The sequence below is a fragment of the Antedon bifida genome, chromosome 6 (genome assembly GCF_963402885.1).
Source record: "Antedon bifida chromosome 6, ecAntBifi1.1, whole genome shotgun sequence".
NCBI lineage: Eukaryota > Metazoa > Echinodermata > Crinoidea > Comatulida > Antedonidae > Antedon > Antedon bifida.
Window position 1 is genome coordinate 10,225,006 of NC_136231.1, and position 17,310 is coordinate 10,242,315.

A 17,310-nucleotide genomic window follows, 5' to 3' on the forward strand; every position below is an offset into this window, starting at 1 on the left:
ATACTGTTTATAACTCTTTTACTTTAAATTTGTATTTTGATTGTAAGCAAACGTTTTCAGCCAATGGCTGCTGTTTTGTATATGTGTTTTATACCTAAATAAATAAATAAATAAATAAAAATGGCAGGGGTAATAATATGTACAGCGCTTAGGTTTCACAACATATGCGCTTTATAAATCCAGGATACTATTATTATTATTCATTCATATGTTTTACACCATCATACTGTACCTTTACTGCCTCTGATATTGTAGAGTTGCGTTCAATCTCCTTGCTTGTTTGTATGTTCAGTCGCATACTCATTTCTTCCATTTGTTTACTTTGTTCATTCAGTATTTCTTGGGCCTTCTCTTCACGCTGAAGGGCGCAAGACAATTCATGACAAACTTTTTCAAATCTCTCCTTTTCAGTTAGATGTTTGCGCTATTAGATATAAGAATTAACTATTATTTTATACAATATAATGTAGATCTGTGTGTCAACGTTTTCAAGTTCATAAACAATTTTGCAATCAATCAAAATGTGGTCGGTATTCTTCAACAAAACACTCTATATTTGCATATAGGACAGTCATGATGCTTAGAAAAACCTGACATTCATGTGGCTATAAAAACAATGATATTTGGATTAATAAAAACAGAATTTAAAATAAAAAAAATATATTTTACATTTTAGAAGAAAAGTACTTAGACACAGTATATAATTTTTTTAGGGATGTCGTTTTTGGGAAGAGGGAGAAAGCTGACTCAAATAAAAGATGATCATGTCGTGGAGCTGTAGCATGGTGGTTAACATGCTTCCCTTCCAATCCCAATGTCCGGAGTTCAATCCTGACCTAGTACCAGGTTTGTAAACTCATGACTCTTTTAACTCCACTCCCTATGCCTCAAATGAGACTTTATAAAAGAATGAGAAATTATAAATAGTTTATCCACCCTGTAATTGGCAAGTTACTCGCTGTTGGATGCGTATGGGAAAAAAATGATGATAGATTAGAAAAGAACATTACTTGAAGCTGAAGAGTATCAAGCTGCTGTGTCAATTCAACGTTCTTTTTCTTCAGTTCTTTAAAATCACTTAAATCTTTTGTTAACTTGCTAACTTCTATTCGCAAGGATCTCCTCTCCACTTCCGCTGCGTGTAGTCGTTTGGTGAACTCAAGGACATATTTTTGAAGTGTTGATACTATTGCCTATCATGATGAAAAAAAAAAATTATTTATTTTGTAATCACAATAATACTAATAATTTATTTGGAAAACACTTTCAAAACAGTGGCACACATGGTGCATCCTCAAAAACATGCTTACAAAAATACATCAGTTCCAGCAAATAGGAAAGCACATAGATTAGACCAAGTACAGTCAACTCTGGCAATACCGGAATCAATGAGAAACAGAAACTCCCAATACCAGACTTTTTTTGGGACCCAAATTCCTTTGTACCATTAAAAACACATTCCGAATACGACAATTTCCGGAAAACCAGACATATTTGGCCAGCCCAAAGGTGTCTGGTATTGGGAGAGTTGACTGTACCACAATTTTACACGACATGTTTGTTTTGTAAATTTAATTTAAAGATGCATTGTCCCTTGAAACACAAAAAATGGAAAAAAAAATATTCTAAATTTAAATTGGCCATATCAAAGTAATATTAAAGTTATTCACTTTAAGTCGAAAATTCGAGCCAAAAACAACAAGTTTACGTAATTAACAGGTAAATTAATTTGATTACATTTCGTCTGGAAAATCGACACTAGCGAAAGTAAACAAAGATTTCAAACCATGAGTATGCATTATGCATGATGCTAATTAGGATTGTTTACAACTCGTCGCAGTTGAGAAGGTGTTTTCACACATATCGCGAGGAAGTTTTATGATTATGCATACAGAGTAGCCAAACAAGCGCGTTGCATTATGAGATATGTTTTGATCGAAAACTTTGACTGGAAGCCAAAGTTATTTCTTTAACAAAAAAACGTCTGTATTTCGGTTAAATTATTTTTTTTTCACTTAATTTTTGGTGAAAGTTAATAACTATTATGATACTTCAAAATGACCCATTTTTTTTTCGAAATATAAAAAAACATTTTTTGTTGATTAGTCAAAGGGACAATACATCTTTAAATTATTTATCATTGTTTTTCTTTCTTTTTAAAGTAAACTACAAAGTATTCATACCTGTGTTGTTGAAGTACTGCTTTTTTTGAAAAACGATGCCATGTTCAAAGCCCTTTTTAAACCTAAACCCAGCAAGACAACAATTGACTGCCTTTCTTTAGGAAATTGATGGTGGTCTGAAGATGATACTGGTTCCTCATACGCTAGACTTAAGTTACTGACAAGTTGTGTAAAAGCCACCTTTGCTACTTGTGTTATTTTCTTTGAATGAAGTGTCTGAAGCTCTGTTTATAAAATAGGTTATCATTAAAGGAAATAGGCCTTTGTTTATCTGTGTGTGTTTATATGATTATTTTTATTTTAAAAAAAGATCAGATTCCAGGTTACGTGCATCTAGATTGTACGTGCTCAATGTTCTTGCTCATATTATTATCTATAATAGTTATTATCTTCATGTTTCATTCAGATGTTGTCATCATGTTAAAAAATTAGAATATAGATAGGTTCTATAATTTCACCTATGTTGCACTATGTATACTATACAATATATACTGCATACACCACATAACAGTATGAAACACATTCTAAAGAGAATGCATCTTGTTTCTAAGTGCCTAATTTCGGGAATAATAATTCATAAATGTTATCTGATTATTAATATTGATGACGTCATTACTGTATGTTTAAAATATAGATAGGTCACCTATACTACACTAATAGTATAATATAGTATATTCAGTATACCATATCTATGACACAATTCATAAATGTTATCTAGTTATTAATATTGATGACATCATTACTGTATGTTTAAAATATAGATAGGTCACCTATGCTACACTAATAGTATAATATAGTACAGTATATTCAGTATACCATATATGACACAATTCAGCACTATAAACATATTTACTTCAGGTAATCGGAAATGTTCATGCATAGAGTATTTCAATGTGTATGTTACACAGTGTGCATTAATGCGGATAACCTAAACTCACTACTATGATGAATTCAAATCCAGTTTGTTTTGTTATTTTAGAGCTGCAACTCAAACTTTTTGTTTCTTTGACAAAAATGAATGGCTAGTCAAAAGTGTTTTTACCCCAATGATTATGTTATTTTTAAGCATAGCACCTTCTGTTGTTTATAACAATGTAGTACAACTTATATTAAATACCTGGTGTAAGAATAAGTAATTCATTAAGGTCAGACGTAGCTTGAAGTATTGATGACAGGGTCTGTTGGTTGGTTAACCAGGTTATTGTACTAACAGCAGTATTCATGTAAAGATCATCTAACGTTTTAAAGGTATCTGTCAAAAAATAATTTACTTTAAATATTAAAACAATACAAATTCATAACATATTCAATCAAAATTATAAAACACAAAGTAAAATAAGTTGTACTAACACATCTCCATTCATATTTGTTAAATATAGATAAAATAACATTTCAAAAATTATATTTAATATCAAAGATTTAAGCCGCTTTTTTTCTCTAAATATATTTTAAAGTATGACTTAAACAAACGATACGAACAAATTAAAAAAAAAAATCTTATATATTCAATGTCAGTATCAGGAATGGCATTCACCATTGAGCCATATAGTAATATACAACTGAATATAATTTGATTCCTCCATGTATTATATACATTATTACATACTGCAATCAATCGCAATTATTTAAAATGATGCCATATTAAAAAAATTAGGGTTTCCATGCATTTCACCTTTAACATGTATTGTATCAAACCCTATAGTCTACTATTGACTGAAAAGAAAATATACAGTATATAGATATCAACCTTTACCTTGTTTTGATGGCAAACAAACAGGAGAGCTAACACCAGATGGCATGAGGTTACTCGCCATAAATAAATACCGACTCTGTTTTCTTAGGCGATTTAATCTATTAAAACATAAAATTGAAAGATTCATTTAAGATTTATCAATTTTTCAGTATGTTGTTTTCCAAAACAATTCTACTACATGCAGTATTTCATCTTTTCTAAGAAAAAGCACTGGAAAACAAATCTTATTTTTAATAATGTAATGTATTACCTATTGGCTGCAATGACTGCAATAGCACAGGTCCTAAATTTCATCAGCATACTCATATCCCCATGACAAGACATCTCCTGATTTTCCTCAAGAGAAAGAGTACGGACAAGCTCCAATACCTTCTCCTTGATAACATATGTATCAGTTAACCGATTCTCAAGGATGTTCCGCTGAATAATAAGCTGCTTAGTCCGTCTGCATAAAGGTATGTATGCCCCTATGAGCAGACAGCAAGAAGCCAACAGGCTAGTTTTTACTACATTGGATTCGTCTACAGCCTCGTGTAGCTGTTTGCATTCAGATTCAAGTCCTTCGTTTATTGTGCTTAGCAGCCGAACTTTCTCCCAGGCTTGGTCAGCTAGGCCTTGTGTTTTCTAATAAAAACAGTTTTGTTTAATTATTGATTACAAAGTCAATTTTTATAAATCGCTACTCTAGTGCTTAAAATTGCATGTTATTGTACAATTTTGCCAAAAAGGAACCATTCTGCTTGTGCTCAGATTTGGTTAAATGTCATTCCTCTTCAACGGCATTATTAGGGGCTAATGATGTCTACAAAACCGAAATGCCGACTAGAGTACTAACAAAGACAATAACTAGAGACATACTTGAAGCAAGTCCAACTTCAGTGTCATAATTAACACAATTTATAAAAAGGTCCTACATAAACATACAGTATGGTAATTTGAGTTTATAGTCTTCCAAGTTGTGTGTGTTTTTTCCTAAGCAGTATGATTATGGGTATGCATAGCAGTTTCTCGAATAATTGTAGTGTTAACAACAATCATTGGCTCTGCTCTGTGTTATCTCATGCCCAAAACAAAGCTACTGCTTAAGCCTCAATACAAGACCCAGTTTAGAATGTTTTCCATCCTGTATATTGTTGAGTCACATGCTTGTTGTCAGACTTTTTCTTACAAATCTATGTGATAGTAACCGTCTTACTCTATGTGTCAGTATTATGAATATGTTTATGAGAAATATTACCAATATTTATAATTTCTCAAAAAGCATAAAGTACAAATTACACGCATAAATTAATTTGCTTTACCCTTGATTTGATCTGAAGTTGCTCAAAGATGTTTGTGTATTTTTTCTCAACATCCTCATTTTCTTTTTTCATTCTCTTACTTCTCTCTTCTCCTGACATTGTTGCTTGTTGTAAACTCTGTCCATGCTCTTCATGTAATGTTTGTATTTTAAGATCCTTCATACGCAACGATGATTCAAGATCATTTACCTACAAAAAAAGACATCAATTGCAGGGTAGGGCGCCATATATTGCACCTGTACCTTTGTTCATACAATCTGCTGTACACCAGTTCCCAGTGAATAGAATACAGTACATTCACTATTGAACCTTAAACAATCAATGATATTAATATGTACATTACAATTACCTTTTCCTTTTCCGTCTTCAACAAGTTTATCAGTAACAGTACTTGATCATGAACTGCAATACTAAGGTCATTCCAACTAAATGAACTCAATATGGGTTCATTTGGATGTATCCCTGCTACCATTCGCTGATACAGACAGTGAAGGTACAACCGTTTACTCTTTAAAAGTAAAACAATATTAAATTATAACTTCCTTACATCAATAAATGTCTGTGAAATTATCAATAGTTCCTACCTGTAGTTCCTTATTCAATTTCATTGAATGTTATTTCAATCTGTTTAGAAGGCTTTCAAGCAAATTAGGTCACTGGGTCACGGTCAAAGTGTCAATAAATTATACTAAAATCGCATTAATTATATTTTATATATTTAAAAAAGTTGTAACTGTCCCTTGAATTGAATAAGATTTAGGAACTAGTAGCTTCATAGACATGATCAATAAAACAAATTTATTACATGAATAAAATAAACATAATCATAGCTATTTGGAAAGATGACCAAATCTGTGAAAGTTACTATGCTGGGACAGACCTGTCTATTTCAATTGAATTTCTTGGAGAATTGGAAGGGAAAAAAGGTCATGAAGAGTGTAATGTTACTTTATAATCTCACCATTCAACAAGTATAAAACATTCATTATTTGTTTTATAACACACCTACAGTTATAAAATAAACTTGTATTCAATTTATCCATCGTAAATCAATGATAAAAGCTAGGCCAGGAAGCTAAGCCATTCAAAAAGGCAGTTCTTTAACAGTTATAAACAGGGCACGATACTGGTTAATTTTTGCAAAAATTCTCAAAATGTTTACAAAAAGGTGAATGTACATTAAGAACCATAACTATCAACATTAGATGTCATTTTTCTAGTAGGTAGAACTAATATGCGATGCTTACAGATGTATTGTCCCTTTGACTAATTCCAAAAAAATGTAAAAAAAAAAGATTTTGAAAAAAGGTGGGTCATTTTGAAGTATCATAATAGTTATTAACGTTCACAAAAAAAAAATCATTTAACTGAAATACAGAAGTTTTTTTGTTCAAAAAATAACTTTGACTTCCAGTCAAAGTTTTCGATCACAACATATCCCATAATGCAACGCGCTTGTTTGGCTACTCTGTATGCATTATCATAAAACTTCCTCGCAATCTGTGTGAAAACACCTTCTTAACCGTGACGCGTTGTAAACAATCCTAATTAGCATATGCATACTCATGGTTTGAAATCTTTGTTTCCTTTCCGCTCGCAACGATTTTCCAGACGAAATGTAATCAAACTAATTTACCTGTTAATTACGTAAACTTGTTGTTTTTGGCTCGAATTTTCGACTTAAAGTGAATAAGTTTAATATTACTTTGATATGGCCAATTTAAATTTAGAATATTTTGACCTTCATTTTTTGTGTTTCAATGGACAAACTAGACTTCTCGACTTCGAGCTGCTTTTAAACACATAAGAATAATAATAAACAGTAGTTTTGTGTTTAACACCAGTTATTGATGTGTGAACACTATGGCATTTTAGCGAAAGCCATCTTACTAAATTTTCCCAAAAATTACCTCTTCACTTTCAATTGCCTCTTTATTTCTGTCATGAAGTTCTTGAGCCAGCAACGTAAATTGACTTCGTTCATCTTGCCACATTTTAGATGTCTTTTTCAAATCTCCTTTTACAGATGCTAACTGGACATCAGATTCACGACACTTGTTTTTTAATTGCTCCGTCTCTTTACTGTTCTTTCTAAGCTTTTCTTGAAGTTCCTGAAAACATAAAGTAAAATCTACACGATAAGAGGACTGATATGAAGTATGAGTGCTTTATATCCTATATATTATGTTTATAAACATCGCTATTCAAAACCTTTGTATCTGCATTTTTTTCCCTCAAATGGACTTTTTGTACCCAATATATTGTCAACATGTGAACAGCAAATCAGAGAGCAGAAAATGTTTTAGTGACTCATGCAGGTTTTTGACGGTTTTGATACCAAAATCAGAGTGAATTCCTAGAATTAATTGTTACAAACATTTGTTTAAATATCAATTTTACATGTTATGCTTGCAAGATGTCATAGACAATCTTTAAGTATGTCAGATGAAGTATTGAGACTTGTAGTCTAGTAGCCTGAAATATTTACAAATTCGAAGATACTGTACCTTGATACCAGGTGTATCATGCATGCAGTGAACAGGAGTTAAGTTATGTAAGGTCCTAATTTTGATCATGTTGATCTGCCCCTGTACTGTATACCATTTTTTTTGGCCAAGCAATTTGTATTGATAAGGAAGCAAAAAAAACCTTGTGAACATTGCTAAAGGGTGCAGGTAAACCCTTTCTGACTCCACGACTATTGCTTTATGAAACGCTTTGCAGTATTTTTCATAAAATGTTTGTGACATTATGCTTAGATTAGTATGTACACATTTGTAGAATCTATAAATTTACTTAAGGGCAAATTTGAGTAAATCGCCCGTTGGTTCATACTTTCGGTACTGATTTTAACCACCTAACTGTGACATGTATTATTGTCCTGCGGTACGTACATTTGAAATCGCCAGTTTGTTTACACTGAAATTACTATGTATTCGAGAACCATCTGTGGGCACGACCTAGATGGTACACCAATGAACCATCTAGTTACTTACCTGAACAGTGCTACTTCTTGACATGGTCATTTCTTTACACTGTTTACATTCCTTGACCACTTTCTCATATAAATTCTTTATGTTCGAAAGCTGCAATATAATGTTATGAAGAGAATAATCATGTTATAGTATACAAATAATGATTGTTTATGGGTGTGATAGTATAAATAATTTTAATAGGCTAGGCAATCTATCATTTTGAGTGAAACAAATTGCAAACAGAAATGAACAATGAAACATTTTACAAAAAAATGACCTGAAGTATGACATTTGACCCTCGACCCCATTTCTCAATATTGCATATATAATGAAATTAAAATGTCTATAGATACTTTGTTCTGCAGGCCATGAGGCATCTGAAATTTTCACTTTTCACTGCTCGCCCCACAACTCCAGGCACAGCTTGAGCTTGTTTTTTAGCTTGTTTTTTTATACCATTTTAACCATTATCTTTAACCATTATCATGTTAGTTTTTGTTCTGAAATGCTTACCTCTGACGTTTTAGAATTGAGTCGGTCTTTATAGGTCATCAATGTTGACTTAACATTTACAATAATTGATGAAAGCGTAGCTCTTTCATCTGTCTTTGGCTTGTTTTTTCTCTTGCCTGTTGGTTTTTCTGTCTTACTTTCATGAAATTGGTAACTCTTTACAAATAACTCAAGCTCTCTCATGCATCCACCGTATGTCTCTTCTAGATAAATTTGCCTCTTCTTTGCCTAAACATTATTCTTGGAGTTAATTTACTTAATACTTAATAAAATTATAAAACAACTGAAATATTTATAAGCACTCTCATAAAAAGAATGTTAGATTGATCTCTTTAGTCTACCCTGGGTAAATTAATTGGAAATGCCGATTTTGTATTCTGTGAGCTTCCTAGAAAAACCCCAAAAGAACAAAACACTAAAATATATTAAAGAGAGAAAAAAGAATTTTTTTTTAGTTTTTGCATACAAAAACACTAAAAGCACTAGAATTTCTATGTCTGATGCAAAATATGCAAACATTTTAAAATTAATTTGGAATTAACATTATATAACCTTTTTAAGTTCTTGCTTAAGTTCATCAAAGTTTTTTTGGTGAAGATCAATTTGAGTTGATAACTCTCCAATGACTAACTTCTTTTCCTCAAGATCTGCTACTAATTCTTTTTTGACCATTTTGTGTTCCTTTTCTACACTAAAAATAAATCAAAGATTATTTCCCTTTTCTCAAAAATTACAAGCAGTAAAAATACTATACACTGAAACAAAACTCATATTTCATTAAAATGTTTTTATTTATTATTCCACTGTAAACAAAAATTGATAACTTTTACTGATTTGGGTTAACATCATTTGTTTAACACCATTCAGAAGCAAACTCTGTAAATTAGATCTAGAGTCAGATCTGATAACCTCACCTAAAGTCAAATCATTTACAGATTTCTTCTCCAATAAATGGTTATAAACCCTCGATTGATTGCAAGTTGAAATGCTATTTATTGATGCTTTCAACCTTCGAGATGCACTTACAAATTAATTGGGCAGCTAAAATTCATAATTTAACTAAATGTTTATTTCAAGTTTTAAAGTAGTTATTTGAAATTTGGACTTTCTGCCATCAAGAACATGGACGCAATTTATTCATTATTGAACAAATTACTTTTTACAAGTATATGTTCAATTCTGTTTAAATAAAGCATGCCTATTATTATAGTAATCAACACATTTATAGTTTTAACCTATCAATGTTTTATCATGCACAGACAATTTGGCGTATAACAGCAAACTGAACATAAATAAATAATCAACCTAACACCTAAATGTACTGAGCAAAACCTCTTAATAATCTCTTGCACTCATCAAAATTGGCTGTAAAACCCGATCGTCTCTTGCCAATTTTTATTTAATGTCTTGTTGCATGAAGCCTTAGCGCCCTCTATGAGAACATGGCATGATATTGTTGGTGTACAAGTGAACTGTTCCATTTGGGTATAGGGTTTTCTAATAATAACGTTTTATACAGCGCTATACATTTAAGCAGTTAAGAAACCTATTTTAGGACCGTTAGTTTATAATCACATTTTTGTTATTTTTTATTAGTTATCCGCAATGTAGTGGATAACTCCTTGTTATTGTATAGGATCTTTTTTTTCTGTATTATTAGTTATACGCACTCTTTGTAATCATCCTGTTTCGTTTTCTTTATATTATTCTTCTGTCTTTCTCCTCCATTTTGTGTGCATCGCCTATCTTTAAAAATGGGTAAACATAACATTTCATAACTTTGCCAACATATGGACATTTACGTGAAGTTGTGCACCTCCTATTTTTTAAAGACGTCAGAGTTGCGCAACATGACTTACGTGCGATTTTATGATTTTTTATTGATTGAAAACCAAGTGTAATTTTTTATTGACACTTTGTGAAAATTTAAGTCACTAGAGGGTGAGCTCGCTTCGCTCGCTCCCCCTCTAGGAAGTGTAGACGATGGTTCTCGGAATGATAATGTTCTCCTTGTACGTTTTCTGTCGGTTACCATTATTGAAAATGCTTGACATTCGTAAAACTAAACTACTCTGTTTCACAGTGTCTTAGATGATTAATAACATTTTAAAGTATAGTGTTTATTGTTTGGTAGGGCCCTTATAGGGCGGAGGTGGGGAGGCGGAGTTCATTTGAGGGAGGTGCTTATTCGAGGGATGTGTTAAATTTTTTAGTTTTAATAATATGGCAACATTTATAATCAAATGAAATCCTTTAATAGATATGAAAAGTGGTAAAAAAGAATAACAAATGCTTGGTAAATTGCAGATAACAGTGCGATGAATTCTACTACAAATAGTATAATTGTGTTATTATAAATGTGGATGGACGTTTATTAAAAAGTTGGGTTGGGGGAGGATTATTATTCAAAGTGATGTTTTATTGGAGAGGCGTTTATTCAAATAAATACCATCCTAATAATTAATACATCTTTTGAAACTAACTTCCGTGACAGAGTGGGCCGTCTCGGCCCAAAAAAAAGACATTACGGCTTGCAACATGGGCAGACATCTCGGTCCTAATGGGACACAGATAGCCTACAGTTATTCCTGCCAGATTACTCAATAAAACTCGGCTATCGGGATTTCACTCGATTTTAAACAAAATTCTTATCATCAAATCTCCCTATGTAATTTTATAATTTACTATTCCCCACAATATATTCCGATTCTTTATGGCATATATTTAATTTGATCTTTATTAATTTGCAGTATAATTTTTATTTTTTAACTACTGTACCTTCACACGTGCGGTCCGTTCCTAAAATAAACAAAACACTGAAATGGCTATAGCCACTAATGGCCAACTTAAGCTCCAGTCCTACTATTGGTTTTTTTCTTCCGTCTTCCAAAGGGACACTGTATTGATTGATGGAAAGTGCCTGTTTCCAGTCACCTTTAGGGTCAAATCTGTTATTTTAACTGCTTCCTTATGTATAAAAGAGAGAAAATAGTTGAAACCAGGTTGTTGCAAGGTGAACTCATCGTGAACCCGGAAATTACTTTGACCGCGAAGAATTGAGTTGAAAATCTACTGTTGAAATTATAAATTTTGTTAAAAAACTCTTTATAATATCTTCCTAAGATAGAAATATGAAACAATACCGTAATAATGAAAACTAATGTTATCAAATTTACATTTCACGGTACATCTGAGATAGGCAGAGATTTGTACCAAAGTTTTTCCATTGTTCTCGCCTATGTCAGAATTAACCATAATTTATATATAGATATCAAGGGCAAACTTTCTGTGAATAAAAAATGATGGCATGTTTCACAAAAAGTTACGTGTACACGCGCATTTAAAATTGCACAAAATTAATTTCTAATCAACTTTCTACGCTGATCATGACATTTTGCACATGTCAAAAATGCCCATGCACGAACAATTTTACGCTTACAGTGTGAACGGAGCATTAAAATGTGTTTTTCTCTTGAATTATGATTTTCCAGCCTTTGCTAGTCATTTTAAAAAAGATTGATATCATTTCAAATTAAAATGACGTCATACGAACACGATGATTTAGACTATTTGCGCCCGTTTTAGTTGAAAAAGTTACAAAATATTATCAAAATAATGCCTATTTTGAATCTATTATAGCTCTTCAGGATCAAAGTTGACCCCAATTTTTTTTTACTTATTATGCAAGAAGATAAGTTGTAGATATGAATTCATGCAGAATTTTTACCTCTCAGATGTTATGACGTCATCGTATGGCCAAACAAATGTAAAATATAGGATTTTTATCTCTTTTGTTATTGCTCATCACATTCAATAGAGCGCATCTCGCTTATCCATATTCCATTTCATCCGAGATGGTAATATTATCTAGGTCAATCAACTACCTTTCAATGAGTTAAATATATTTTAATTATTATGATGTCATAATGTCTAAAAATGTAACGTGGGTCACTTATTTTCATCTTTACAGTAAATTTCAATCTGTTTTTTGGAAAAATTATTGGATTGTAGATACGAATTCATGTGAACATTTTGCCAATCAGATGTTGTGACGTCATATATGGCCAGTTAAACAAAAAAAAGTTGTATTTTCATATTTTGCTTCCTGTAATTTCACCTATTCTACACTGTATGTAATATGTATACAGATTATACTGTGTATACTGTATATACTATATGACACAAAATAGAAAGAATTCAGCACTAACAACATATCATATTCTTCAGTTCAGGTCATAATGTCATAATCTTTTTCTGTGTGCAATACGTATGACATGCACATGTTGTTTGTTGTTGTGCAGATAACTAAGTCGTCAAAGTGACGAGTTCATATCTAGTTCTTCTTTCTTTCCACGAATTTTGTTGCACGCATATCTCTCATTGTTGTCAACATAATATTGACTTGTATCTGTAGATGTACAAGAAACTTTGTTATATCGCGCTGCACAAGTTACGCGCGATTTTATGAAATTTTAAAAAAAATGTATTTTTCAATGAAACTTTACGAAAGTGTATTTCATAATATGGAGCAACTTTTTACATGATAAAAATGGCGTGATACGCAAAAAATTATGTGAGTACGTGTATTTGAAATTTCAAAAAGCGCAAAATTAATTACTAATCAATTTCGCGTGCATTTCAGGTCATTCAATTTCAAAATTTGTATACATTTTTTTGCGTATTGCGCACGTACTTGTGCGCACAGCCCGTACAAAGCGTAGAAAAATGTTTTTTGCAATTGATTTTTGTTTTTCATACATTCTGTAGTAGATTTCATTCATTTGGATGAGTTTAGGGTTACGTACGTAAATATATTCATAGTACTAAATGCAAAAAAAATCAAATTAAATCAAATATTAACTAGACTTGAACTCGTCACTTTGACGAGTTAGTTATCCGCACATGTCTTTCTGTGAAACATGCCATTTTTTTCACAACTAATAATAATATTAATATATATATATAGGGCCTACCTATCAATTAAACGAAAAACGACCAAGTGTGTTATAATTAGGTGATCATTTAGAATAAAATGATCACCTATTGTTATTGTATGAAATCTTTAATATTATTTATTTCTTTCTGTACAGATTTTGTGTGTCAATTATCTAAAAAAGATGTCAATAATCACAAAAATTTCACAATATCTTTAAAATAATTTAGTTTAGTCCTAGTTAGCTTTTCAGCAATCAAAATAACTCTTCAGAAGTTTCGTTGACCCTCAATTTTTTTAACTTATTCGGGAAGCCATTGAGTTGTAGATATGAATTCATGTACACATTTGACGTACAAAATGTTGTGACGTCATCAAATGGCCACTTGAATTTAAAAATTAGGAATTTTTATCTTTTTGTGTAGGTTATCATATTCAATAGAGCGCATCTCCGTTATTTGAGCCCTATTTTTCGCTCAAATTTCAGTATGTGCTTGCTAAATTAATTATTTTTGCCGCCCTTTTCGTTTGATGACGTCATCACGTGAAAAAACTTGAATAACGTGGGTCGAGTAATTTTATATATATCTCACAGGTCTTCAGAATTAAAGGTGACCTTGATGATTTTAATTCATTGTGATAGCTGATGAAATTTAGATATGAATTCACATAAAAATTAAGCCTATCGGATGTTGTGACGTTATGATATGGCCAGTTGAATTTAAAAAGTAGTTTATAACATTTATAACAATTTTCTACTACATGCCAAATTTTCTTCCAAAACTTATATTTTTTTGCTAAAATCATTATCTTTCGAAATTGTCATCCTCAAGTTGATTTTGATAACGTCATCATACCAAAAAATTAGAACATGATGTGGGTCCCGTAATTTCACCTATGCTACACTGTATATGGATATACAGTATACTGTACATAATTATATATGACACATAATAGGTACAACTCAGCACTATAAGTATTTTAACGTACATGCATGTTTAAAAAATTACAATGTCATTAAAATTATAAAAGTGACGAATTAAATTCTAGTTTATATTGAATGTTTTCGTTTTATTTTGTCTAGGCCTGTGTGTAGGCCTAACCTTACCAATCCTGTCATTATAATATTAACTATTAACACTTTTTGCGTTCCATACTTTAATACGGCCGAGTTGACCGATTAGTTTTTGGCCGAGTTGGCGTGTGGCCGAGTTGGCATGTGGCCGAGTTGGTTTGAGGCCAAGATGACGTGAGGCCGTGATGACGTGAGGCCGTGATGACGTGAGGCCGAGATGACGTGAGTCTGAGTTGACTTGAGGCCGACATGACTTGGGGCCGAGTTGACGGTTTAGGGCCGAGTTGACCTGCACCCACGTATATCATCATGACAAAATTTGAGTTTGTATATTTGAGAATTCTTAAAATTGGGGTTTGTAAATTGAAGGTTTCTAGTGTATGTTGAATTCGGCAAAGTATTCATCATCATATTTTAACTAAATTTCATGATATAGTATAAATAAAGTGTATATCATACCCGTTGAGCTTATTCTTGGTTTCATTTCCCTTTTCTAACTCTTTATCATAAAGTAGCTTTATTTCACTGTAAAAAATAAAAAACATACTGTCACAACATAAGGTGAATTTATGTTTATAGAATAGAGGCATTTTATGTATTCAGTCTCAGAATTATTATATATTTTACAAATCCTTTCTATAAGTTTGTGCAAGTGTATCTATTTACTGAGTTACCAGTCTATCCAACTCTCATAAACGACCGCCTTTGTAAAAACAGCGATCTCATAAGCAACCATCTCGTAATAGGATAGTAATTGTTGTTCACGATTTGAAAAACTGTTATTGATTGTCTACTTTATTACACAAGATTGCAGTTTGCATCACTGTTTTGAGGTCTATTGTTAGTTACCTCAATTCCTTGGATACCATTTCCATCTTTGTACTGTCCTTAATGTGTGCAGACTTTTCAACATCAAATGCACCTTCAAGGTCACGAACTCGCAACTAATGAATATAAAATAATTATTATTAACATTACTTATTGTTTTTTGTTTACTTACATGAAACAAATAATACATGAATTGCTAAAAAATTTCATAATCTTAATAACTGTTTATTTGACTCATGCCTAAACTATAAATCCTTCTATCAATATTCAAATTTTGAGATTTGGACGTCACCAGGCAAAGTGGAAAAAAAAGGATTAAAATCCTTATCTGTTTAATTTATCTTGGTGAACAGGAAGTGTGATATAAATAAACTCATTCTGGCTCAACACAATTTCAGTATATTCACTTCACATTATTAAGTTAATTGCTATAGTCTTGTATTTTTTAAAGAATTACTTAGATTTTAATTTTTTGCAAAAAAATCCGTACAGTAGTTCCAAAGTTAGGATAAAATATCTCATTTTCTGGAATATCCTTGTGGCTATTCTAATTATTACACACACACCCCACTATACAATTGCGTGTTTGCTATTCCAAACTTGCTGGCTAGTCTAAAGATAAGTACAGTTAGTAGGTACTCTCAATGTGTACAAATAAGTAATTGATAAATCCCTACTGTTGGAAGTTTATGGCTTCCTTTGATTAATATAATAAAGTAAAATTTAGAAATGAAAAAAAAACATTTTAAATAAATGCTTTTTGTAATTAGTTACCTAAAGTAACTTTATTAAACTTGCTAATTTTTAAGTTAGACAATAGTATAACCGAATCCAATAAACATAAAAGGAAATGAACTACATAGTCTAGGACCTGGGTCAGATTTATATATATTATTATATTATAAAAATAATTATCCTATAACAGTTGAGATATAGACCCAGGTCCTAGACTAAGAGACCTATTGTTAATTTTCGACTGTTATAAAAAGTCTAAAGAACAATAAGCCTATGGGTAAAAAACCGTTATACAGGATATAATAGTATGTGTCATAGGATTTGTTAAATCGAGGCGCTGGCAACAATTCTAGGCCCAGTAGGTCTGTTACCATGTTTAAGACAATCAGTCATAGATAGGGAAGCTTGACCTAACCCAAAAATAATCAATTAAAATCCTAAATAATCAACCTAGTTCTAAATAAACTGAACTTAAATACTAGTAATCTCTTCCATTCAGTAAAATCATGTGTAACGACACACAATGTCAAATTAAACAGTGTAGTTTCAAAAAGAATTAATTTTAATCTTATACTAATACTAAATTAGTCAGATAATTATAACGGAAATATTTATTTTTAACTTAAAAAATAAACAAAAAGTCTGACATTAACAATGTAACATGCACACACAATTATTGCATCACCTTTTTATGAATCGTGTGACGTGCGACCATGTTTTGAAAATAGGGTGGATATTTTCCAACGTTATTTTTAGTGTGCATATTTACTTATATATATTTAGGGCCTAATCAATCAATCAATCAATCAGATTTATATAGCGCCAGTATCCATAATAATGTTCAAAGGCGCTTAACAAAGTTAAGTTAAATCCTAATGCATTTCTTGTATGAAGTACATGTGTTTACACACCAAAATCATGCATCTACAGTACTGACTACAAATCATGTACCATAACCCACGTTTGTCGCGTGTGTAAAATATGTGTAATTGCCGCGTGCCTGTATTTGCCGTG

At 31.6% G+C, this 17,310-nt stretch overlaps 1 protein-coding gene across 1 annotated transcript in view; it reads right to left on the minus strand.

Annotated features, from left to right (window-relative positions):
- LOC144845309 (coiled-coil domain-containing protein 171-like) overlaps positions 1 to 17,310 on the minus strand; it is a 43,872-nt gene that overhangs the window by 7,572 nt on the left and 18,990 nt on the right. Inside the window, exons 10-23 of the mRNA XM_078702542.1 lie at positions 15,583 to 15,677; positions 15,193 to 15,258; positions 9,278 to 9,416; positions 8,726 to 8,953; positions 8,234 to 8,323; positions 7,148 to 7,348; positions 5,587 to 5,745; positions 5,238 to 5,426; positions 4,187 to 4,560; positions 3,937 to 4,034; positions 3,301 to 3,435; positions 2,184 to 2,407; positions 1,011 to 1,193; positions 233 to 424 (exon numbers count right to left, since the gene is read on the minus strand). Of these exons, the coding sequence (XP_078558668.1) occupies positions 233 to 424; positions 1,011 to 1,193; positions 2,184 to 2,407; positions 3,301 to 3,435; positions 3,937 to 4,034; positions 4,187 to 4,560; positions 5,238 to 5,426; positions 5,587 to 5,745; positions 7,148 to 7,348; positions 8,234 to 8,323; positions 8,726 to 8,953; positions 9,278 to 9,416; positions 15,193 to 15,258; positions 15,583 to 15,677 (2,373 nt within the window). The remainder of the gene's footprint in view (positions 1 to 232; positions 425 to 1,010; positions 1,194 to 2,183; positions 2,408 to 3,300; positions 3,436 to 3,936; positions 4,035 to 4,186; positions 4,561 to 5,237; positions 5,427 to 5,586; positions 5,746 to 7,147; positions 7,349 to 8,233; positions 8,324 to 8,725; positions 8,954 to 9,277; positions 9,417 to 15,192; positions 15,259 to 15,582; positions 15,678 to 17,310) is intronic.